The sequence below is a fragment of the Lactuca virosa genome, chromosome 2 (assembly GCF_052849685.1).
Source record: "Lactuca virosa cultivar CGN04683 chromosome 2, Lactuca_virosa_CGN04683_v6, whole genome shotgun sequence".
Lineage (NCBI taxonomy): Eukaryota > Viridiplantae > Streptophyta > Magnoliopsida > Asterales > Asteraceae > Lactuca > Lactuca virosa.
This window is the reverse complement of record NC_136427.1, coordinates 262,246,638-262,272,552: the sequence shown is the minus strand read 5'-3', so window position 1 is coordinate 262,272,552 and position 25,915 is coordinate 262,246,638. Positions and strand designations below refer to the sequence as shown.

The window sequence follows — 25,915 nt, the reverse complement described above, 5'->3', positions numbered from 1 at the left end:
GTCACAACACTTGTTCCCTCTTATTAGTATCAAGTCAATTCATGGAACAAATTATGGTCTTACTCTCGTGAAAATGTATGTGACAAAAATATGCTCAATCATCTTTGTTTTACAAAATATGAAAATGACCGATTCCATCTATTTGTTGATTAACAACAATCTTTTTCTAAAAAATCTTTTCTAAAAATTCCCTAGAATTTACCCAGATTTGTTACAAATTTCAAATTACTTACATCAGTCAAAGTAGTTAACAGTCAGTCCCAATGTCATAAGTTTAAGTCCAAGTCCAAAGGAATATTTTGGCAGCCAAGCATTTTTCCTAAACATATTATTCAATTAAAATATAAACATAAATATATACAAACTATCTAATTATATTTTCCTACAAATAAAGCTCATGGCTTTCTTTGAAATCCATGTAACGGGCTTCTAACCAACACATCCAGACCATATGACCTTAGTGTGCTAAATTTAAAGAGATCCCTCGGGTTTACTTGTCCGAACCTCAAAGGCCACATATTAGCTTTATTTGGATACCTATACATATCTATATTTTTTTGTTATTATTAAGTTCATGACTTTCTATGGAACCCGTGTAGCGAACTTTCAACCCAATCAGTCCCAAACAATTCAACTTTAGGCAATTAGGTGTAGAACACCCCTCGAAGTTTACTCATTCGAGTCCCAAAGGTCACAGATTAACTTAATAATTGAAAAAAAAACAAAAGCTAAGACAACACATAATACTCTTGTCAATTTATTTGCTAGGTTTATTTCTTTATATTTTCGTCCTTGACTTTTCTATTGTGGGACATCTCACGGTCTATTACCGTGAGAGGCTTATAAGACATTTTTCGGGGGACTGAAGTCAACACGCAAAGACCCGTAAGTACAGTTGGAAATTATGTCCCCAAGCAGGGTATATAAAAGGGCATAGGCATAAATGACTTTTTAGAGTGTTGGGAGGCTCGGGTCACTGAAATTTTATATTGTTTTTATGATTTCTTGAATTTGGCATTTTGGGTCTAATTGAGCATTTACTACTCAGAAGACCAGTCACTTGTCCCAAAGGTTGACTCATACCTGTCGTTATGCTCCGATGTTGAAAACCTTTTCATTTTCTATTTTGCACGAGTAGCTTTGGGAGTTGTGTTCGTGTGTGATTAGTTTTCTTTGAGATTATCAATAAAAAGAGCAAGTCTAATCTCAAGGCATACGACTCACTTACCAACCCAACTGTTTTAAGAATATTCGGTTGCTTGGGATTGGATCAAAACAAACATAAAACAAATTTTTTTGAATTTTATTTTTTATTTTATTTTTACTTTTTTTTAAGAAATGAATGCAATGCAAAAATTGAGATGCAAGATGCAAGAATATTAAAAATAGAATAAAAAGAAAATCTTTTGATTTTTGAAAAAAAGAAAAATTAGATGCAGAAAACGAGAGAAGAAAAATAAAATGAAAAAATAAAAATTATGCAATATTTACAAAAACTACAACCTACATGCAACGGGGATCTATTTGCATGGATGGATGTCCCTCCCCAAACTTAAAATGTGGCATCGTCCTCGATGCTTGAAGAGGGATAAACCTTCTAATTATCGGGGGGTTGGTGGAGGATGGTAGCCGGGTTGGGAATGGGTCCAAAATAGTCACAAATGCACACCAGATTGATTTTTAAGAAAAATATGAACGATTAAAGATATGGAAAGAATTTACCAAATCGTTCTTGGAGCCTTGCAATTATGGTGAGAACCTCCTCTTCATCCTCCCCAAGCTATCCGTGAAATATTTTTGGAGCCCGAGATTCATTTTCTAGGCATAAAAAAATTTAAAACCATTTGGGACATAATTTTTTTTTGAAATTTACCAAAGACTAAAAAGTTTTAAAAGAAAGGAAAAAAGATACCCCCGGGTTGCCACTTGGTTAGCCGCCCTTTTTTAAAGTCATTGGCTCGACATGGCCCCTGAATATGCATCAATCTAAGTATGCGGGGCTCTCCAATACATCAACCTTCTCGCCACTTCTTTCAATGGAACACTTATCTTGTACTTGACTTTCTTTTTGCGTGGGAACCATACTGGACTTAGACCCTTAATGATAACAATCGTCCAACCGACCCCTTTCTTGTACTTGTCTCGTAAGGTTATCAACTCTTCCTTCTTTGATAGGGTGGCCGAGTTGGTAACCAGTTGAGTTTCTTCCTTCTCGAGATACATTTCCTCTGAAGGTTTTGGTAGATTTTTCATTTCCGACTCTTGTGGTTGGTCTACTAGTGAAAGGAGTTTCCCATTGGTAATGGGTGACTCAGCCTCTCTTTTGTCAACCTCCAACACCTCCTCTATAGCTTCCTTGACATCCTTCTCCACTTCTACTTCTTCCTCTTCTTCCTCATCTTCAAATTGAAATCTTGGGTCATCAATAATTTTCTCATCGTTCAATGTAATGGTAGAAACAGTATGGCTAGGGTCCTCTTCAGTTTGCGGTTGTAATTTTCCTTGAGCTTCCATTATACTTACAGATTGAGTAAGTTGTGCAATTTGTTGCTCTAAACTTTTGAGGCTAGCTTTGGTTGTTTCCTGGAATATTTGGGTAGTAGTGGCAATGCTTTTCACAATGTCTTCCAAGGACATGCTCGACGTTTCAGGTTGTTGAGGAGGTGGAGGATATGGTTGTTGGAACCGTGGAGTTTGTTGGTATTGGTCAATTCCCCAATCTTGGAATGGGTTTTGGTATTGGTTGTTTCCCCAAGCTTGGTTGTTGTCCCACCATTGATCATGTTGTGGTTGATCATAACTCCATTGGTTTGGCCAGTAGTAACTTCCCATTTCTTGCACTTCTTCCCATTCTCCTTGTAAATATGGACACATGTTGGTATGACGTCCATTTCGATTGCAAAAGTTGTAAGGAATAAATGGGGGCTGCACACTTAGGTCATTTCCAATCATCATAACTAATTGGGCTAGCTCATAAAGTTGGTATTTAATGTAAAGAGTGTTCATTTCTGAGCCACACTTTTTGTTTTTCTCTTTTTTTTGTTTTTGTTTTTTTTATAGAGATGTACCTGCTCACAAAAATCTTGACATAAACAATTACTAACACCGTGTCCCTGACAACGGCGCCAATTTGTTAGGTGTGTCAGACCCAACAAATAAAGGGGGTGCAAAATGACTCCAACAACACTGTTACTTTGCACTAAAAATGTAATACAAGGTAAGCAGGGTCGATCCATAGAGACACGGGACAAATGATTATACCTTTTTGCGTAAGGTACAAATGTGATCACAAAAGAAGGGGATTTATATGCATTGATTCAAACAAAAGACTGAAGTAACAAGTAAGCAATTAATTAAATAAAATAAATTCAAGATTTGTAAGTACTCCAACTCCATGTAAGACAAATTAACAATGTGATTCCAAGGATGAAATGATATTTGTTCAATTTTATCTAAGTTGGTACTTGGAAATGCTAACAAGCTCTAGCACTTCCCATTCACCACATTGATTAACCAAAATAAGCTCTTTGATTAATCCTAACCTTACCAATCTAATCTAAACAAGCTCTTAGAGTTAGGTTGAAAGATTGCATTAAACTTTATGTGAATGTTCCCAGCAACATTCAATACTCCTCACAAGCTCGGGATCATAAGAATGTGTTAATAAAATTTACACTAAATTCATTTAATAGAAATCAATTTAGTGCTTGTTACCTAGTCCAATTTACAAAACAATTACGGATTTTGCAATTAGATAACTTGAATGACCTAACCCTAATTCAAATGGCCAATAAGAATCACAATTAGAATCAAACATGCGATTGAAACAAAATCAAATTCACTAGATAGAAATTGAAACCAAACATCAAGTCACATGATTGAAATCACAGCTAAGAAGTCAAGACATAAAGTTGGAGAAACTAGGGTTCTAGCCACTAATGACTAGAACAAGATCACAAATCTTGAAAATGAAATTAAAGTTCTTACAAAATGAAATCAAATGTTCCCAAGTGTTAATCAACTCCAAAATCCTCAAGAAAATCGCCTTCTCTGCTCCAAAAATCGACCGCCCAAAATAAAAAAATCGGTTCCCCCCTTTAAGAAAGGTGAAAAACTGCTTTAAAACCCATGTTTACATTTACACGACACGCTAAATTAAGATTGTCGTTTACGCGGCCCGCGTAAACGCAAAAAGTAGAACGCTCAAATTGGCTTTGTAGATTCAAATCTACGGCCCGCGTAAACTCATGCCTTACGTTTACACGGTCGTGTAAATCCCTGAATTGCCAAAATCTTCAATTCTTCAATATCTTCATCCGCGGTGCTCCGCAAGTCCCGAAATTTTGTCCACATATCTTATTTACCTTCTCAAGCAAGATCCTCCCCCCCCCCCCCCAAAAGTCCCTAAAATATCACAAAAGTGTGTGAATGAAATAGCCTCATGAAAAATCCCGAAAAACATGCAAAATGCATGAGTTTAAGCCTATATGCAATGCAATTTTATGAAATAAAGCTACAAAATGGGTGCATGAAATGCACCTAATAATACCATTACAGTTGTCTAATCGGGACCCACCATATCTGCCATCCCAAGGGGAATACTATATCGTACTCCCATATAGAGCTACCGTACATCGACACCTGAAAGTGTTACAGAATAGAACTTTACTCCGTTCCTAGGTTACATACATTCTCTTAATGAGAGTACCTTATATCAAACTTAATTGAACTAGGTTCCTTTCACAAGTCTAAGTTTATTCCTAGACTAGATTACATTGCATATAACCACCTTTTAATACCAATTCTATTCTTGGGTGACACTAACCTATCTCTAGTGTTTTTATATTCCCTACAGAGCATTAGGTATTATTATTCTTTTGTCTTCTCAGCAATGCTACTTTTAATACTATTATATGATATTATCTATTTAATCCTAATATAAAATAGAACCCTATCTGGTTCGCACATAGCACAGTATATACATATATTAACATATAATCCAAGAAATAAACATATAATTCATATATGATTCCCAACATATATTTAATACTTTAATTTAATACTAGTATTAAATCATGTTCGTGAAAGGGACTAATCGGACTATGCACTCACCTAACTTAGGTGGGTGATTGTTGATTTAGGCAAAGTTTCACCTAACACCTTAGATATTCCCATGACCTAAGTATAATTAATACAAAGTTTTAGTCTAAAGATCCTGGTGACTAATAATAGTCTAGATCCTCACTAATTCCAATGTTTACATCAAGATCTATCAAGTAAGGATAAGCCAGGTAGGACAGTTGGGAGGCAGGATCATTTCGACATATAGTTTTTCTGAAATCCAACAACGATGCCAACGTGACCATTCTAGACACCTCTCTTGTAAGTAGATCAATCCATATTATGACTTGGAATCACTGATAAATCTTATTTATAGTTTCATAATAACAACTTATGACTATAAATATAAGTTTCACTAAAAATACTAGAGTGTAGCTTAACTAACAGAGGTTTTTCCTGACAAAAGTTAGGAAATTGCACTGGCAGAGCTTCTACTCGCTAGCTACTACTACTTCAGGGGTCGCAGGGTTTCGTCGAAGGCTAAAACTAAGAGAAAATGGGCTAAAACTGAAAGAAATCGAGAATGAGAGAGAGAGAGAGAGTGTGTGTGTGTGTGTGTGTTTGGGAAGTTGTGGGAGAAAGAATGAGGCTTGACCTCTTATTTATAACCGATTTTGGGGTTCACGACGTGCAAAAGGGGTGCACGTCGCGAATTTTTAGGTGACGACAACCCCAACCATTTTGTGCCACATGTTATGCTCTCTGTGGTCCATGTTTTCACCTTCAAGAAGCGCGTGTCATGCACCCGACGTGCACCACGCGTTGCGCAAAACGCAAATTTTGTAAATTTCATAACTTCTTCATAGGTTCTCCGTTTTCGACATTCTTTATATCCTCGGAAAGTTCTCAATGAGATATACATATTTTCTTTAGACTCCATTGGCTAATTCTGACTTTATTGTTAGCCCTTATTTTTATATGATTTAATGATTTTGCAAAATCATAATTCTCTCGTACGGACTCCGATTTTGATGTTCCTTTTATCAAAAATTTTATCTTAAAGAGTACTACGATTTTCATTTTGGTGAATTTACCCAAAAGTCAACCATTCTGTTCGTACCTTTTGACGTTAATAACTTTTAATTACGTGGTTGATTTTTATATCTTATAAAATTCATATCTCATTCATATCAACTTGAATTTCTACGAAATTTATATTTTCGGGATCGGGACGACTTGTAGTTTCTATATATATATATATATATATATATATATATATATATATATATATATATATATATATATATATATGTGTGTGTGTGTGTGTGTGTGTGTGTTTTCGCGCACTTATTTTTACGACTTACGGACGGTTCGGCTGATTTTTCCTATTTTTCCTTAATACGAAACTTGTATTATATAGTTTGCAGTGTGCACGACTATAGATTATCATATTCAAAGATTTAATTTTAATAATGATTACTTATTATGTGTAGCCTGAACTTGCGGGCTTTACATATTTGTTCATTAACTGAATTTTTCTATCCTTCTACTATTGAAAATGCCAAGAATCCGATGTATTTTCAAGAAAGAGAAATCATTGCACCGAAGAATGAAGTCGTTCAAGAGATTAACGAGCGTTTGTTATCATTATTTCCAAGAGCTCAACAAGAGTACTTAAGTTCATATAGTCTTTCTCATTCAGATTTTTTTCACGATGACTTTGATGAAACTTTATACTCCCCTAATAATGTTCTAAATGGTCTAAAACCGTCAAGTCTGCCAATTCATAAGTTGGTATTAAAAGTCAGTGTTCCGTCTATGTTACTAATGAATATTGATCAGAAATGTGAATTGTCTAATGGCACGAGGCTACGGGTTATTGCATTTGGTAAGCGTGTTATAGAAGATTAGATAATATATGGAAGTAATATTGGAAACCGTACGTTTATTCTAAGAATGTATTTGATGCCTTCGGATAAAAGGATTCCTTTCACATTTCAAAGAAGACAATTTCTACTTGTTGTATTTAATACCCTTCTCTCAGAATGGATCAGTAAATAACATAAATAGTCAAAGGCATGATTTTCAAGGAAAACCATATGCCACGACATGGCATGCAAGATGAGGATCGCGTTTCTTGGATGGTGTCACACCCCCAAACCGGAACGACGGAAACGTTCGAAGGCGGAGGACGTCATGTACAGTATCATAACAATTGAATAATAGTAATCAAAGAAAAAACAACCATTATATTGATAATAAAGTATTTACATTGTGTTCGAATCATAGTTTGATTGTCTCCAAAAGTACAAAGCAAAAACTAAGACGTGACGCTACTATGCTCCGTCTTCACAAAACCTGCGTGTATACCTGTCTATTGGTTTCCTGAGAATACAAGTGGTTTTGAAAAAGTGTCAACATTTAAGTTGGTGAGTTCATAAGCATTTTAGTTTTAGAAAGTATGTTCTTTATTCTTTGAAAATGTCAGTATGTTCCTCCAGAAAAAGAAATGTAGTCTTAGGCCTTAAGGCCAAAATGTATAAGTTTCTTATGCTTAAAGTATGAAATATGACGCTTTGAATTCCTATAAGTAAGGTGTCCCATATTGATTCCTCCTATGATTACTTAGTGAATACAAATTATATATAATCAAAGATCGAACGGACAATCAAATGTGTGTATCTGCCCTAAGCCCACAACCAAACAAGGAACAGGAAGTAAGGCAGAAATCACACATTCCACTGCCTATCGGATCTTCATTGTATATAACCCTAACATATTCACTGGGTAATTGCAGAGTTATCAATAATGGTCCTAACCGAAATGTAAGTAATCGTATTTGTTTCCAGAAAATCCTATATTTTCTTTGTAAATGAGTTGTAAGTAATGTGACCCATACTAGTTCCTTCTACGATTACTTAGTGTAGCAACTTATATATAATTTAGATCGAACGGACAGTCGAATGTGTGTATCTGCCCTAAGCCCACAACCAAACAAGGAACAGGAAGTAAGGCGGAAATCACACATTCCACTGCCTATCGAATCTTTATTGTATATAACCCTAATATATTCACTAAGTAATCATAGCTTTAGCAATAAGGGTCCTCAAGATATGTTTTCCTGAAATTCTAATTGTACCGTATTAGTAAGTAGTATAATGTGTTGCTTTTAGTATAACTGTGTGTAATTCTAGAAATCCTATAGCTTCCTTCTATAATCTCTTAGTGTATACAAGTTATATAAAATCAAGGTTCAATAGGTCGTCGAATGTAATGGGTCTGCCCTAAGCCCACAACCAAACAAGGAACAGGACCCAAAGCGGACCCACCAATTCTAAGTCGATCGGGTCTTAATTTTATATAACTATAGCGTATACACTAAGCAATCATAGACGAAAATATGATTCTCTGTTGTCCTAAAGCCGACGAGTATGAAATATTGTATTTGAAAAATAGTGTAATACAATTTTATTATTAAGTAAAACTAGCTGAAGACGTGTTTTCCCCGTAAACTAAAAGTAATGATAATACCCTCCTATGATTACTTAGTGTATACAAGTTATATATAATCAAAGATCGAACGGACAGTCGAATGTGTGTATCTGCCCTAAGCCCACAACCAAACAAGGAACAGAAAGTAAGGCGGAAATCACACATTCCACTGCCTGTCGGATCTTCATTGTATATAACTCTAACGTATATACTAAGTAATCATAGAGTTAACAAAGACGGTTCTTTACGAAATGTAAGTTGCACTGTACTAGAAAAATAGTGAAAAGTAGTTTTATTATTAAAACAAAACCGTTGAAGTTATATTTGTCCCGTAAACCAAAATGATTAGTTAATGCTTATTGTGAGAGTTATTATAACCATGCTTACAACTAATGGTCTACACGACGTTCTTCAGGCGTCGGAATGTTATGACATTTGTCAACCCATAACTTTCATTCCAACTGTAGCTAATAGTCAGGGCGCGAGATTGTCAGTCCCGCATAGATCTATACACTAATTCACGCTCTCCCTCTAGGAGACTCTGGTTATAAAATTCTAACGGGTACCCTAGTTGGTACAATGAAGTAATGGCTCACAATCCTGTATTAACTAGTTCATTTATAGTGAAATGAATAACCCTTTTTCTTGTAACTGAAAACGTAACTTTTCCTTAGAAATGTTTATGATGATAAATATTGTAAAATGACCCATAAACTATACCTATTATAGTTTTTAAAAAAATGTATGTTCTATTGAAATAAAAACCTTTGTATTTTAACAACTTTAAGAGTTATAAGTTTGGTAGTAACGTTATTTAACATTTTTATGTAAAGTGTTTATAAAGTATAAGTAAACATAATAAACGATTTATATTTTTAAACACAAGATTTCTTGTGTTTTACTTGTATCCCCCCCCCCCCAAACAATGAAAAATCTTGAAAACGTAGGGATAGAACTCACATTGAGTGTGATTGCGGTTAGAATCTAACTAGAAACAGTCAGTTGTTCGTCATTGACAGGCTCGGGAAGGGAAAAGGCCTTCGAAAATGAGAGAGAATGAAAGGAGAAGGTGTAAGGAATGAATGAGCTATGATTGCTATTTATAGGTTGTTCTAGGCCAATCCACATCGTGGCCTACATATGGCTACGTCGTGGACTTCCATGAGTCACCCCGTAGCTTTAACACGTGTTTTCTAGCCCCGATTAGTGTCCGTGACAGGTTCCACGTCGTGGACCTTATTTCCACATCGTGGAGCATGGCTGATTAGGGTTTCTGCCACGTGTCATGCTCTTAGACTGCTACATCTTCGGAAGGTCATAATTTTTGCATATGAACTCCGTTTTTGACGTTCTTTATATCCACGCGTAGGTGGAGATGTACTCTACAACTTTATTTTAGTGTCCCTGACAGGTTCCACGTCGTGGACCTTATTTCCACATCGTGGAGCATGGCTGATTAGGGTTTCTGCCACGTGTCATGCTCTTAGACTGCTACATCTTCGGAAGGTCATAATTTTTGCTTACGAACTCCGTTTTTGACGTTCTTTATATCCACGCGTAGGTGGAGATGTACTCTAAAACTTTATTTTATATCACTAAGGCTAAAAAGTAATCTATCATAAACTCACTTTTTACGATTCCCAGTGTCGTGCCCGTTTTGTCGCGAAACTTCGACAGATCATAACTTATTCGTTATAACTCGGATTTCGGCGTTCTTTATATGTACGGAAACCTTGTGAAATATACTACAACTTAGTTAAGATTATTTATTCTAAATAATCATCTATCAAAAATTCATTGTTGACGCTTATTGTCTCTAAATTGACTAGCCTGAATCTGCGGGCGTTACAATTATCTCCCCCTTAGGATGATTACGTTATGAATTCATTGATACATGATTGAAGTTTAGACCTAGTTTGCTCTAGAATTTTCCAGTTGTCACAGATGGACTCCACGATGTGACATGAAGGGTGTCACGGCGTGGTGACTGTTTGGCCCAAGCCCATAATTTTAGGGGTTGCTCATATTTAAGCCTCTAACCTCAGATACAGGGCGTTATTTCTAGCCTCCATCACCCCAAGAACCTTGAAGCAAACCCTAATACCATTCCCTCCATATTTGAGCTTACTTTTGGTGATTTGGTGCATTTGGAAGGAATAAGAAGACCCTTGTTGTGTAGAGGACCTCTTGGCAAGCTTAGAGATTTCGTTTGAGCAACTTCTAGACCTTTGTGAGTTTCCTTTTTCTGATATTGTTAGTTAGCCTCTTCTAGATCTAGGTTTAAATGGTTCTTCATCATGTTCTTGATGTGTTGAATGGATAGATTCAATAAATTTGGCAGCTTTATTGGTCATAGAGGTCCCTAGATGGTTAGATGTTCTAGATCTAAAGAGTTGTGTAGTTTTGAATTCATGCATGGGGGTTTTGACCCTATTTCTTCTATTTTTTGACCTAGATGAGAGAGAGAGACATGCATTGGACATGCATGTCTATAAAGTTTGGATTTTATGAGCCTTTAGAGTCCCTAAAAGCTTTATGGAAAGTTGGAGTTGAAGGCTTAATTGATTAAGGACTCAATCTATTGAGTTGTTCTCAGCCAGTAGCCATGATGTGGAATGAAGGGTGCCACAGCATGGCAATGAGGGAACCATCGACTGTTTTGTTTGGAGTGAGCCATGACGTATCCATGAACTGGCCACGATGTGGAGGTCAAGTGATGATGATTTTGCCCGTTGACTTTGACTTTAACCATTGACTTTTTACTTGGTTGACTTTTGGTCAATTGGATAGTTTTGGAAGGTAAACTAAGAGTATACCTTGTGTGGTTCATTTCGAGGTGTATAGCACCCGTTCATTTAACTGTGAGAGTTGATAATTATTGACTACGTCTGCGAGGTGAGTCTTCTGACAATTATATAAAAGACCAGAATTTGGCTCCTGACAATTGTATGAAAGACCAAGATGTGGCTCTTGGCAATTATATAAAAGACCAATATTTGGTTCCTGACAGTTGTATGTAAGACCAGGGTCTGGCCCTAATATTTATATGTAGGATGCTAGTTGTCTTTGTGATGCTTGCATGTAAGACCAGGATGTAGCTCCTGACACTTGTATGTAAGATCAAAGTTTGGATCCCGACGTTGTAAGGAAAGACCATGATTTGGCTCATGGCTGATAGTGATAGTAAGACTATGGATCGGCCCATAGCATTCCATGTCCTATATATGGCATGTGATATTTTAGGGAACTCACTAAGCTTTGTGCTTAAGGTTTTGTGGTTTAAATATTTTCAGGTACTTCCAGTTCTAAAGGGAAGGGCCCGACTTGATTGCACAACATCCCCTAATGGCTTTTCCGTGCTGATTATTACTGTTTTACTCTGATGTCCGAGAGATATATTTTATTATGATTGGTTTTGGAACAAATGTTTGTATGAATTTGATGGTTTAAAAATTAAAACTTTTATTAGTATTTTTGGGACGTTACATTATATGTTTTGCGATGACAAAAAATAAAGGCAATGACAATCACTTTCGAAGGTGGTGTTGTTTTTTAGACAACCAATATTCACGCATGAACAGTTATATGTTGCATTGTCGAAAGTTAAAGGTAAAGATGGATTAAAAATATTAATTTTATATAAAGATGGTAAACTTACCAATACGACATCTAATGTTGTAATCAAGGAAGTATTTGGAAAATTGTGATTCATAAAAATAAGTGTAAGTATTTCAATAGTTATTTTTATTATTATACATTAAGTTACTTATTTATTCATCATTTTTCTTGCATAAATTTAGCACGATTAAATTAAATGATGCTTAATGTTTACAACATTATTTTCGTCATCATTTTATAAGTGCATATAATCTTATTTTATTTGTGTGTGTTTCTCTCTCTCTTTCTCTCTCTCTCTCTCTCTCTCTATATATATATATATATATATATATATATATATATATATATATATATATATATATATATATATATATATAGTTAGAGGTTCAGTTGAGACCATGTTAATTTTGTGAGACATGGGGACGTGATCCTAGCCATTCATCTTGGAGATCAAAAGAAATAAATAAATAAATAAATTATAAAATGCAAAATAATAGGAAAAATCCAAAAAAAATTTAAATATTATTTTCGTTATTTAATTTATCCAAAAAAAATAAAAATAAATTAAAAAAATAAATAAATAAATTAAAATCACCGTTTTTTTTTTCAAAATATGAGTGAAATGATCTAATAGAATATTACACTGTAAATAATCAAGAATATTCTAATATTCTACTAAAATTGATGGATATGTTAAAATATTCTAATATTGTACTTGAATTTTTAAATTTGTTAGAATATTCTAATATTCTATTAGAATTTTTTGAATATTTATAGTTTAATTGTCACACCCCCAAACCAGAACGGTGGAAACGTCTGGGGGCAGATGTCTTCATGTACAGTATCATAACAATTGAATAATAGCAATCAAATGCATATAAGTTTACATGGTACTCAAAAAACATTGTTTACATGATATCAAATGCATATACCAAAAATATATAACGTGATGCGACGACTTCCCATCCATCAAAACTCTTGTGGTTATCTGTTTACTGATTTTCTGAGAATACAAGTGGTTTTGAAAATTGTCAACAATTCGGTTGGTGAGTTCATAAGTGTTTTGTATGAGAAGGATTTGTAACTGTTTCGAGTAAAATGATAGTGTATACTTCCAGAAAATCCAATATTTTCTTTATAAATGAGTTGTAGTCTTAAACGTTCCAAGACCGAAATGTACACGTATTTTCCATACTTAAGATAGTAATATGTAGTTTTATTCGTATATAAAACCATTTTAATGCATGTTACCAAAATGTAAATTGTATTGTACTGGGAAAATAGTGTAATGTAGTTTTATCTACATAAAACCATTTGAAGATATGTTAACCCGTAAATCAAATGTGTTGTTAATACTCTATGTGAGTTATTATAACCATACTAATGCGACTAGTTGCCTGAACGACGTTTTTCAGGCGTCGGAACTGTTATGACATTTGTCACCCCAGACCTGTCGGTCTAACTGTAGCTAACAGTTTAGGTGCGGGGTTGTCAATCCCGTATAGATCTATACATACGTGTCACACTCTCCCTACAAGAGACTCTGGTTATAATGCAGGTCTTAGTATGTGTACTCTGGTGGGTACGGTGAAGCCAAATGTCTCACAACCAGTATCAATCGATTTACGTGAACTGAAAACTCCTTTTTCTCGCAACTAAAATAATTATACCTTTAAATAATTATTTGTCTTTTCTGAAATGATAGTGTAGTTTTGTGACTCCTAAACTATACCAATTATAGTTTATCATGTTTGTTTGTCAAGAACATTTATATAATAATTTATATAAACACATAGTAATCATCTTGTTTAGTTTCAAATGTAAGATCAAACTTCATATTTTTGGGTTGTAACCCACAAAATAGTGAAATAACCAGAATGTACTCCTTTTTGTTAGAAAAACTATATTTTGGTAAAAAGATTTTAAAAAACCTTGTAGTTTTACAAATCATAATTTTTCCTTATGATTTTTATAACATGGATCATGTTTTGTTTTTGTTAGTTTTGCACCACAAAACTAATATTTCACAAATAATTGTATAAAAGCTAGTGGTAACCATAGCTTATGCAAATAATGGCTTATACTTAAACATATAGATGAAACATGCAAGTATTTGTATGGTAAACAATTTTGACTTGTATCCCCCCCCCCCCAAACATGAAAATCTCGAAAATGTGGGGGGTATGAAATCACATTGAGTGGATTTGTGGGTTGTTTGAAGAGATGGTGTGAAGATCTTCAAGCCTAAACACTTGAATGTGGTGGATGAACTCTCTTGGATATGATCTTATCCTAAAGGTTTTAACACATAATAATATGTGTAAATAATACGAAGCTAACATGAAAGTGTAATACAACACTAGATCAACAAGAAGAGCTTACCAAAATTACTAAGGGCAAGCTTGAAGATCAAATTCTTGAAAACTTGGAATTGGCTCTTGAGAGAAAATGGAGTTAACTGGAAGTTGTAATGGAAATGGTGGAGGTTGTGGGAAAGATTTCGTCCAAAGATAAGGAAAAGAAATGAGGTGATATTTACTTGGTTAACTGTTGGGTATTTGCTTTGATATACGTTGGATATTAGTTCTTATGGGAAACTGTTGAAGCATCAAGTCAAGAAGTCAACTTCCTTATCCCTTTATCACCACCGAAATCACCTTAGGAAGGATCACATTGGTGATTTCGCCCAAGGCATGACCAAAATCACCTTGTTCCCCATGTGATTTCGGCCCTAATCCCTCCACAATGCTGTTTTCGGCATAGGGGTGTTCTAGGTGGGTGATTTCGGCCTAGGCATGTGCTCTTGGCCCACTACAACCGAAATCTCATGTTCATGGGTCCCCAAAACCGAAATCTCAAAGCAATGTGTAGTTCATGATTGATTCCAACTATTTTACTTGTCTTGACTTTCAAGTTTTTATTACGGATATGATTTTCAAAGTGTAATTACCTATATATACTTATACAAACAATGCCCTTTTGGCCTTCAAAGTTTTATTGCAATAAAGTTGTGATGTGGTTTTACATTATACATAGATACACCTTAGATATTGCTTGTTCCAAAATTTTCCAGTTGTCACATTAATATTCTAGTAGAATATTCTAACATTTTAAAAAATCGATTTGAATATTTTCAGTATAATATTTTATTAGAATATTTCATGTATTTTTTGAAAAAAACGGTAATTTATTTATTTATTTATTTATTTTTTATTTTTTTTTTGGATAAAAAAATGACGGAAATATTATTTTAAATTTTTTTTTTGAAAATTTTCATTTATTTTGCATTTTAATTTTTTTTTACCTTCAAAATAAATGGCTAGGATTGCGTCCCCATGTCTCACAAAATATGATGGTATCACATGAACCTAACCACGTGTGTGTGTGTGTATATATATATATATATATATATATATATATATATATATATATATATATACTGAAATAGTAAATTTATTCATTACAGTCTTTGTATTTATGTAAAATTATCACTAAAAAATATATAATGCTTACCACTTTATATTTAAAAAAAATTGTATAATACACGAGTCTCACACCTAATATATATATATAATAATTGTGATGAGTTAAAAATTTTATTGGGTAATTCTTATGTTAGTATATAGTTAAAATTACATTAAAATTCACTAGCAACATTTGAAACCGATCTATTTTTCTTGAGAATTTTTTTTAATAGAACTTTCTATTGTAAGTGATTTATGAGTTGTTTGATATGATTCTTATTAAGTCTAAGTTTGATTCGATCAGATTCATATCATTTGATATCTCAGTTAGAAATTTTTTATTGGATCGTATAACGTCTGATATATCTTTTATTTGGTCTAGTATGGACATCACTTACCTGTTTTTTGAACAGACAGGTATTTTTGAACACACAAATAGAGATGTTTATTTCGAACTCAATATTTTTTTCACTTCCTTAAAAATATTTGTTTTTGTTATGAAACATTAGTTAGTTTATTACTAAAATATATATCTCTTTGATTAAAAAATTAATGTTTTTTAGAATTTCCTACAAAAAAAAAAAAGATATTGCAAATTTAATCGAACGTTCAAAATGAAAACCATAATAATATAAAAAAAACAAAGCACGTAATGTAAGGAGATGGGCATGAAAAAAGATCCCCAACTAACAAGCATGAAAGCATAGCGTACAAGTAGATGAAGCGACTGATGTGGAAATTCTCAACTCAAGATGTCATTGTTTAAGATTATGTTGTGTGCGACTATTCGGTGCTGCCGGCCCCCTCCCTCCCTCCTCCCTCTTCCCCCCACCCCACCCCACAACACACATACACACACACACAAAAGAGCAGCATATACCTATAAAGAATCTCTCCTCCCTCTATAAACACGACATACTCTTCTCTCTCTCCTATTCAATTCCAACTGCTTTTCAAAAATTTCTTCTCATCTCCTTCACCTAATTCCCAATTTTAGTCTCAAACGGACGGAGCCAACGATCAAAATTGAAAAAGATGGTAGTGGGCATGATGAAATGGAGGCCATGGCCACCGCTTTCATCCAAGAAATTTGAAACCAAGATTATCATCCGTCATCTCCAAGGTTTGCCTGAGAATACTGCAACCACCGACGATGGTTCTCAAGATCTTTCAAGATTGGCTGTTGAAGTAAAGTGGAAAGGGTCAAATAAGTCCAACAATCCGCTTAGTTTTAAGCGAAGAAGTGTGAGGAGGAATGTTACAAAGAAAGGGTCTTTGAAGGATGATGGAGTTATCGAATGGAACGAAGAATTTGCAACTGTTTGCAATTTCTTGGGTTTGAAAGATGGGGGTTTTCATCAGTGGGAAGTTGCATTCACGGTGTTCGATGTAAGTCCTCATCCAATTAACATAATCATATATTTTGTCTGGTTTTAATTTATTATATTATTCTTTCTAATGATAATTCTCTTGCGTTTTTGTTCTATTCCAAGAATTTATCCTAACTTTTTCTATCCTGACCTAAATTTACAAGTTTTAATTGAATTGAGATTTTCATCAATCAAGCCTAATCGGAAACCGATCAACTTATCTTTTTTAGGAAGAATCTTGGATAAATTCATAAATTCTTCATTTAACTTTTGTTTAGTTTTGCCTTTATATGAACATCAGAGTGGTTTTCCTCTGGGACTATTCATGTAGCAGTGAATTTGAAGATCTGTTTTGACTTTATTGGGATGGTTTTTCATAGATGTCAATTTCAATAAATATAATTTCCAATTTTTTTTTTCTCCTTATTAAGTTTCCTACACATTCAACTAATAATTATATCTGATTAACAGATCAGTTTCTTTAGCTAAAAACCATATGCTGGATCAATAATAACTGCATATATCAGCATATGTCCCATGTTTTTCCCCCAAAAGGGCCTCGATTTACAGGAAAAAATAATCATAAATATTAACAAATATTAAAATATAGAAGATAATAAAGACCTCGAGTTTAACTATCTGATATTACCGGTATTATATGATCACTTGATCATCTCCATTAATCAGGATAGAGACTGATACGCGTATTCCTCTTAGTGGTTCGTTTTGGTTAAAGAAGAAAAAAGTTATACTTTGAGCATTCTGATATTGAACATGTGTCAATAAAAGAGGGTAGCCTTTTTAGTATTTTACCAATTGTAGGCTATGGTTGGCATTTAATTATTCATATCCATCTTTTAACGTGCCCTTCCTACAGTGTCACATGAACAAGGATGACGAAGAACTTATCTTTAAATTAAATCAAGAAGGAATTATAATTCTATTTCTTAATATCTTTTTACTTTTCCTACCAAAGTTGACTAAGTAAGCAACCTGCCCCAAATAACTTTACCATATTTCTCTACAGAAAGAAGCTTCCTCTTGTCTTCAACCGTATATAAACTTTAAGTTTCTTTAAACGATCAGCAAATTAATACACTGATATGATGATATCTTTATTGCGTATGCATATTGATCTTAGTTTGACTTTTTTTTTAACAGCAAGCAAGTAGATCATAGTTTGACTTTGATTTATTCTATTAGCTAATTAGCTTATTTCTCCTCTTGTCATCAGGACTTAAATCAAGAACCAAAAAAGGGGTACTCTTCAATTGCAACTGGATTGTTAGATCTTGTGGAGTTTTCTTCTTCTGCTGAGCAAAATGAGATCGATATAAGCATTCCACTTTCCATGGGTAGTGGCATAACAGAGGCTGGACCTATACTTCATGTAAGGGCCCGTTTCTTTCTTTTTCCCATTAACTTTTGTCTGTATAAAGTGTATTCTAGAATCTAGATTAATCATGTTTTAAATAAATCAGGGAAATTTTGTAAAACCCATTACATTACACCGTTCCTCTCTCACCTATTAACCATTTTTAATATCAAAAAGAATATGTTAGGTATATTCCTTTCTATAACTTATTGTTATAGCAACAATAAATTATTCGCATGTAACAATTATTGTATTATTAAAACAACCATATTTTAAATTTGCATACGACCAAAGTACTAAATTTATAAATAAGTTTGAAACATAAAAGTTTATGACATAAAAGAATATCAATTTAATTTATAATATAATCTCACAGCTAACAAATTTTTACATATAGAATATGATTATACAAATAATAGATAAAATTGCATATATTCAAAGTTGATCATTGGTTGTGTATTTAATCTTTGTTGATTGAATTTTCAGGTATCTCTGAGCCTACAGGAGCTGAGGATTGCACACGAGAATACAGAACAAGCACAAAGATCCATTATACCTCTTCCATTGACACCTCAAAATGGAGAACTCTCAACTACAGAAAAAGAGAAAGACGAGCCCACGGGCCTGAAAGCGGGCCTTAAGAAAGTTAAAATCTTCAGGGCAATATCATCAGCTAATCGGGCTAAAAAACCATGTCATGAAGAAGAGGGTAGTAGCGATGGAAAAAGCTCAGGTACAAGTTACGATGCAGACTACCCGTTTGACACCGATTCACTTGAAGGAGATGAAGTTGACTCTGAAGAAGTCAAAGATGCCGAATCCACTGCTCGTAAGTCTTTCAGTTACGGAACCCTAGCCTATGCAAATCACGCTGGAGGAGGCTTATCTTACTTCAACTCAAGCTCTAGTGAAGATGAAGACCGGATATACTACCGAAACTACAAAGAAAAATCCGAGTATCCAACTGAATCCATCATCGACCCTTTAGAAAAAGAAACCTCCCCAAAACGAAGCATCATCTTCCCATGGAGGAAACGAAAGTTGAGTTTCCGGTCACCGAAAATCAAAGGGGAGCCACTTTTGAAGAAAGATTCCGGCGAAGAAGGTGGTGATGACATCGACTTTGATCGCCGGATGTTGAGTTCTTCAGACGAGTCAAGTTATGGAGTCAAAAGGTCAAACGAAGACCGTTCCTCAATCTCTGAATTTGGAGACGATAATTTTGCAGTCGGGAAATGGGAGAAGAAAGAGGTCGTGTCCCGAGACGGACACATGAAACTTGAGACGCAAGTTTTCTTCGCTTCGATTGATCAACGAAGCGAAAGAGCAGCGGGTGAAAGCGCGTGTACGGCTTTAGTCGCGGTTATAGCCGATTGGTTCCAAAATAACCCGAATGAAATGCCGATTAAATCCCAATTGGATAGTTTGATTCGAGACGGGTCGTTAGAGTGGAGGAATCTTTGCGAAAATGAAGTTTATCGGGCCCGGTTTCCGGATAAACATTTTGACCTTGACACTGTTCTCCAAGCTAAGATCCGGAATCTTTCTGTAAACCCGGAGAAGTCGTTTATTGGGTTTTTTCAACTTGAAGAGGGTGAAGGTGATCTTCACTTTCTTGATGGGGCTATGTCGTTTGATGGGATATGGGATGAAATTAGTAACATTGATGGCATGAACATGAACATGAACCCGTTGGTGTATATCGTGAGCTGGAATGACCACTTTTTTGTGTTGAAAGTTGAACATGATGCGTATTATGTTATTGACACGTTGGGGGAGAGGCTTTATGAGGGGTGTGATCAGGCGTATGTGTTGAAATTTGATAAAGATACGGTGATTGAGAGAGTAGTAGTACAAGTTGATGCTCAAAAGTCAAATGAGAAGACGGAAGGAGAAAAGGTCGATGAATGTGAAAGTAAAATTAGTGAAGACACTTCAAGTGTGGAGAAGAGCGAAAAAGAGTTTGTGTGCAAGGGGAAAGCGTCGTGTAAGGAGTATATAAAGAGCTTTTTGGCTGCAATTCCCATAAGGGAATTGCAGGCGGATCTCAAGAAGGGGTTGATGGCATCATCAACACCTCTTGTACATCATAGGCTGCAAATCGAGTTTCATCACACTGAGTGTTTGGTTGAAGCAAAGACAGAGACAATGGCGATTACAATATGAGATTACAAAGATTAACTTTTTGTTAATTGTTTTTGTAGGTTAACACTTTTGGTCTAAAGATATTGTATGTGTTTTTAAAGGAACGGGTTGAAAAGTAAAATTCTCGTTCTTGTGTTTATTTTGGTAGGCGTTTTTGTACGAGTCAAAGTCTGTAACATGGTTGTGAGACTTTTGCGGTTGTTCACGTCTTGGATGGAAGTTATAAATGTAAATGTTTAATACGTATAAATCTCTACAAAGTACAACATGTAAATGTTTAATACGTATAAATCTCTACAAAGTACAACAAGAACGTGCAGTATTTTATGTTTAACATGTTGAAAAATGATTGAAAAAGAATATAACAGTATTATATAAGAAATCAAATATCTTCCTATGATATATACTTGTCATATTTAATAAGATTAATAAAATTTTATTATACTTGTCATTAAAAATGGAGAATATATGGGAATAAAAAGCATGAGGATATACACATAATTACATATATTGGGTTGTAAAACCTTTAAAAACTCTTGCCCTATGGATATGATGCACCGATTACACATAACTTTAAAAGCAAACAATTCAAATGAATTTTGAATAGAAAAGCAAAATAAATTATTGTATAAAACAATGAAAGAAACAAAAATAATGAATAGAATTTAGAAGTTACAAAGAAAAAAGCATACAATATTCAAACATTTTGTCATGAACTGATAATGACAACACACGCAACATAGGAACCATTTCAGCAGCAAACAGGGCATCTGATAAGCCCATTCTCGTTACATTCAGGACACTTTTCCGGCAATCCTTGTTCACCGGAATCCACCTTCCGGCTACCGCTGCAATTACAACACACCACAAACCGAACTCCAGCACACCCTTCGCATGGCCCTTCCGACGTCTTTAGCGGTATTTCAGCTAGTAGTGGCCGGAACTTCCCTTGCTCGTGCAACCGTAAAACTTCCTCTGCTCCTCCGATGTACCTACCGTTTATAAACAGCCTCGGCGGTGCTACTTTTCGGCCCAGAATCCGCCATAGTTCATCTCTGAAATCCAAGTGCATGGATAGATCTCGTTCTTGGTATAAAACCCTAAAACTTTCGAGTAAAAATCGGATACTGGAGCAATCTTCGAATGTCTTTCTGATGCTTCTGAATCCTGTTGTGTACAGAATCACCGAATTTTTTCCTCCAGGCGGACAGATTTTCTCGAAATCCGAAAGGGGATTTGCGATTTCATCTAATTTTAGCGACTTCAATGGCGGCTCTGTCTCTGGTTCTTGATCTAAATAGTCTTCGATGTTCTGTAAAACTCTATTTCTCCTCTCTGCTTCTTGTGCTTTAAACTCCAAAACCGCCTGCTCAAAAGCAGCTAAAAGATTCGGGTCGAAAAGTGTGCCGGAATCTAAATCCGGTGGCCGGAACGACGAGATGTCAATCTCCAACAAAGGTTTAGCAGCAAGAATCTTGGAATTCGCATGGACCAGTTTATGATCAGTAACCAGGGCACCAACGGGTCGAACATTCTCTTTGTCCTCAACAACACTATCCGTATCGGATCCATCATCATCTTGAAGATCCTTCATGAGCTCCGATACATCAATAATTTCATGTTCTTGGACTGAAACACTGCTCTTTTTTTCGATCTGCTGTCCTTCTTCAGGAACCGAAAGGGATTCACATTTACTGTTCGGTTTCGGAAAGAAATTATCGATAAGCCCATCGGCTGCATTAACATGAAGAATTCGATCAGGTTTCAGGTACCCGATTGTTTTGATCGTCTTCAACTTCTTCAAGAGCTTCCCCTTTACACCCTTCATTTTCTTCTTCTTCACCTTACTGAAACTGTATCCACCAAGAAGATTTATTCCTTAAAGGATCAATGAATGAGATAAAAATGGGGATTTAGATGGTGTTGGAAGTGAAGGCTGAAGACTGTTTGCTTGTTTTATCTTCTTAACGGCTAGAAAGATTATGGGGGCGTAGTTTTAAATTTTGTTATGATAGGGTAAGGGGTGATCCACTATTAGCTGGAGTGCGAGATGATTTAGGGCCGTCAGATGAAGTTGATTAGACACGTGTAGGATGATGAATGGTAGAGTTGTGTAAATACTTTACGGTGGTAGACAACGGTCGAGCCGGAATACTGGCCTACTTCGACTTTTGCTTGAGTACTGATCATCATCTAAACAATCTTTTGCCAAAAATTAAACATTTTTTAATTTACAAATGATTGCTATTTAGGTTAGACAATATTTATTTGATTTAATGTATTTTTATAAGATTTTTAAAATTTTAAAATTATTTTTTAATTAAGAATGAAATTTCTTGTGTTAAAAAAAAGAACTATTTTTGGTTTAGCACAGTAATAAATGATGTTGAAGAAAGTTAGGACGAATATCTATAGTTGCTACTACTTACTAGAATTCACCTATGCTAAGTTAATAACAACTGCCATAATGTATGAAAATATAGCTAAGCTGAAGTTTATTCAGGAGACCATACCAAAGATAGAGCAAATAAAGAATATTTGAAAGTTGTCTAAATTTGACAAAAGGTCTATATTAATAAGGGTAAAATATATAAATTTATTATATTTTGGTTATTTTTGTGATTTAACTTTTTTTTGGAAACGGCCAAGAATTTTTATAAATATACCCGCTAGTAAGAAACTAGACGAGGGACAAGGAGTTACAGACAATTACATATCAAGAAATAGAAAAGGGGGATACATTCCAACTCTCCCAACTACAAATTCATTTTTTACCCCTACATTTGAGCCATAGATAAACTAATGACTTAGTATTCTCGACCGCTTGAGAAGGGAAACAAACAAACCTTTGAAATAGTCTGTTGTTCCTTGATTTCCAGAGAACCCATAACATTCCATAACAAATTGCAGTGAGTCTTTTTCTTCGCTTTACACAGTTTCCCCATTTAGAAGTAAAGTCAATGAACTCACTTACTGTGTTAACTGCCATATCATCAATCCCGCACCAACTGAGAATTTTTCTCCAAACCATACTCGCGTACGGACAGTTAATGAGTATATGATCGGCATCTTCCTGCTGATTTACACACAGACCACAGAAAACGAAATCAATAGGAATGTTTCTTCTAATAAGTGCCATAGCACAAGGTATACGACCCTGCACTGCTCTCCACACGAAGCCCAATACCTTTATGGGAATTAACTTACACCAGCTGATCAAATTATGAGAAGGATTATTGCCATTTTTGAGTTCAACTGAATGCGTGAGGATAAGAACACTATAAATTCCATCAGGGGCAATAGAGCAATATGTAAAATCCGATCCAGGATGCAGCTGAACCGATCCAACATTCTGAACAAGGCTCGATAGACAGTTGTATAATCCACAATTTGATGGGTTAGACTTCCAACACCAACTGGTACCTCTAGTTACATTTATTCTATCATTCACCAAATATCTCTTTTGAGCCTCTAGATCATAAAGAGCAGGATATACCTTTTTTGTGATTTAACTATATTCCATTTTTGTCAATAAATATATATTTGACAACTTTTTCCATGAACTTTAATGTTTAACTATAAAAATTTCTAAACAAAGCTATTAAGAAAAACATTTATTGTGACCACCTTTTATATGTAAGAACACGTCATAATGATCCACATTGAAAATAAAAATGTAAGCAAACCATTGTTTTTCTTTTTAATGTAAAAGTGTTTTTCAACCGTTCATAAATCAATTATGGATTCAAAATTATGTTTTTCTATTTTTAATTTTACTAAAAACTTTCCTCGGATATCGATGAACATCCAAACAAAGGTAGAAGCAGAAATATCTAACAATAATGATATAAAAAAAATTCTATCAAATATAATAACATAGGTCTGCCAAACAGGTTCGTATCAGGTAGAATCGAGACATTAACTGAGTTGAAAGTTATGGACCTGGACATGGTACATTTAATAAAAGGGTTGTCATATTCAAAAACAAGTGTATAATTGTTTGTTGTCTTTAATACCTTAAATACATTTTATAAATTACAATATTTAAACATTTTCAAATAAAATTGTATCTCTCTAGAACATATCTAGTTATGTACTACAGAAACAAAGAAATACGAAATGTTTACTAGTTATCTCATGAACGACGGAGATGGAGACGAAAATGGAGATGCGTCAGAGACGTTGATAATTTTTTTTTCTCCTGTTCGTTGTTCCTTCGGTCTTTCCCTCTCATGATTCTATTTATTTTCTTTCTTTCTGCCTTCTTTTCTTTTCTCGTATCCCTCTCTAACCTTTCCGCATAACATAGAGTAAACTAGGTTATAACCCGTGTAATACACGGTTGACAATTTAAAATAATATTGATAATAAAATAATGTATTCATTAATCAAAAACTCACACATGCACTTTGGCATTAAAATCTTCCTCGTTCTCTTCTCACATGTTTTGTTCTTCAAATGGATAAACGGGGAGAATGGCTTGGAGACTCATATACGATTTGATATAATTATTTAATTACCGACCAAGTATCAAAAATATTCTCAAATATATAGAGACATAAAGTTTGTACAAACTCATTAATTGAAATATACAATACCATGCCGCTTAAATATCTTATTTTTAACATTGTCATATGGTAAAAAATTTAAAATAACATACTTTACTGAAACATAGTTACACACATAATCGGTTAATCTTAAACCACATTATAATCTGTGCAAGAATGTGACTGTTTAAATATAATAACATGTAGATTATATTTCAAAATTTGTTACTTTGCAATGAAGCTTAAATTTAACACACGAAAAGCATAAATATCATATGGTTAAACATAAGCAACCATGCTAAATTCAGAAAATTGAAAAAGATCTATATCAATTAAACCGAATAATGAAATAGGAATAAAAAATTGATCCAACTAAGCAACCATGCACTGATGATTGATGATAATTTTGTAAGTGACAACTTTGAAACATTACAATTTTCATTAGACCAATCCAATGAAGCTAACTATATTAAAATAACCTCTAGCAAGATGGGAGAGGAGAAAAGTTATTCCAATAAATAAAAGAGAAATACAACAATTACCTACATACAAAAGTTAGCAATACCTTGTAACCTACAATAATAATCAACACTATGACCTGATTTGTTAATTATCTCAGTCCAAGATGCTTGCAATCATTCATGGAAGAATGTATTCATTTGTGGGCTATAAGGACTAAATCTAGCAACTGCCACTAAATTTGACAGCAAGATAATTCAATCTTCCAAACCAACTTTAAACTTCTACTCAAAGATAGTTAATAACCACAAAAACTGAGATTTCGTTACAAAAATGGACCCCTGTAATGAAAGAAATACATAATAGATCCCTCTGTAATAAACA

At 34.4% G+C, this 25,915-nt stretch overlaps 2 protein-coding genes across 2 annotated transcripts; one reads left to right on the top strand and one right to left on the bottom strand.

Moving 5' to 3' along the window:
- Positions 1-16,488: 16,488 nt before the first annotated feature.
- LOC145160951 (uncharacterized) lies at positions 16,489-20,767 on the top strand. The gene is made up of 3 exons (XM_079080336.1): positions 16,489-17,024; positions 18,240-18,395; positions 18,867-20,767. Exons 1-3 carry the CDS (start codon positions 16,671-16,673, stop codon positions 20,544-20,546), a joined length of 2,190 nt encoding a protein of 729 aa, XP_078936462.1. The 5' UTR covers positions 16,489-16,670; the 3' UTR covers positions 20,547-20,767.
- A 395-nt stretch (positions 20,768-21,162) lies between these two features.
- Positions 21,163-22,515, bottom strand: LOC145160949 (uncharacterized). The gene has a single exon (XM_079080335.1). It carries the CDS (start codon positions 22,351-22,353, stop codon positions 21,277-21,279), a length of 1,077 nt encoding a protein of 358 aa, XP_078936461.1. The 5' UTR covers positions 22,354-22,515; the 3' UTR covers positions 21,163-21,276.
- Positions 22,516-25,915: the final 3,400 nt, after the last annotated feature.

Coding starts and splice junctions, on each gene's coding strand:
- LOC145160951 (XM_079080336.1), top strand. CDS start 16,671: ATGGTAGTGGGCATGATGAAATGGAGGCCATGGCCACCGCTTTCATCC. Junction 17,025..18,239: donor TTGCATTCACGGTGTTCGAT/GTAAGTCCTCAT, acceptor TCTTGTCATCAG/GACTTAAATCAAGAACCAAA. Junction 18,396..18,866: donor AGGCTGGACCTATACTTCAT/GTAAGGGCCCGT, acceptor TTGAATTTTCAG/GTATCTCTGAGCCTACAGGA.
- LOC145160949 (XM_079080335.1), bottom strand. CDS start 22,353: ATGAAGGGTGTAAAGGGGAAGCTCTTGAAGAAGTTGAAGACGATCAAA.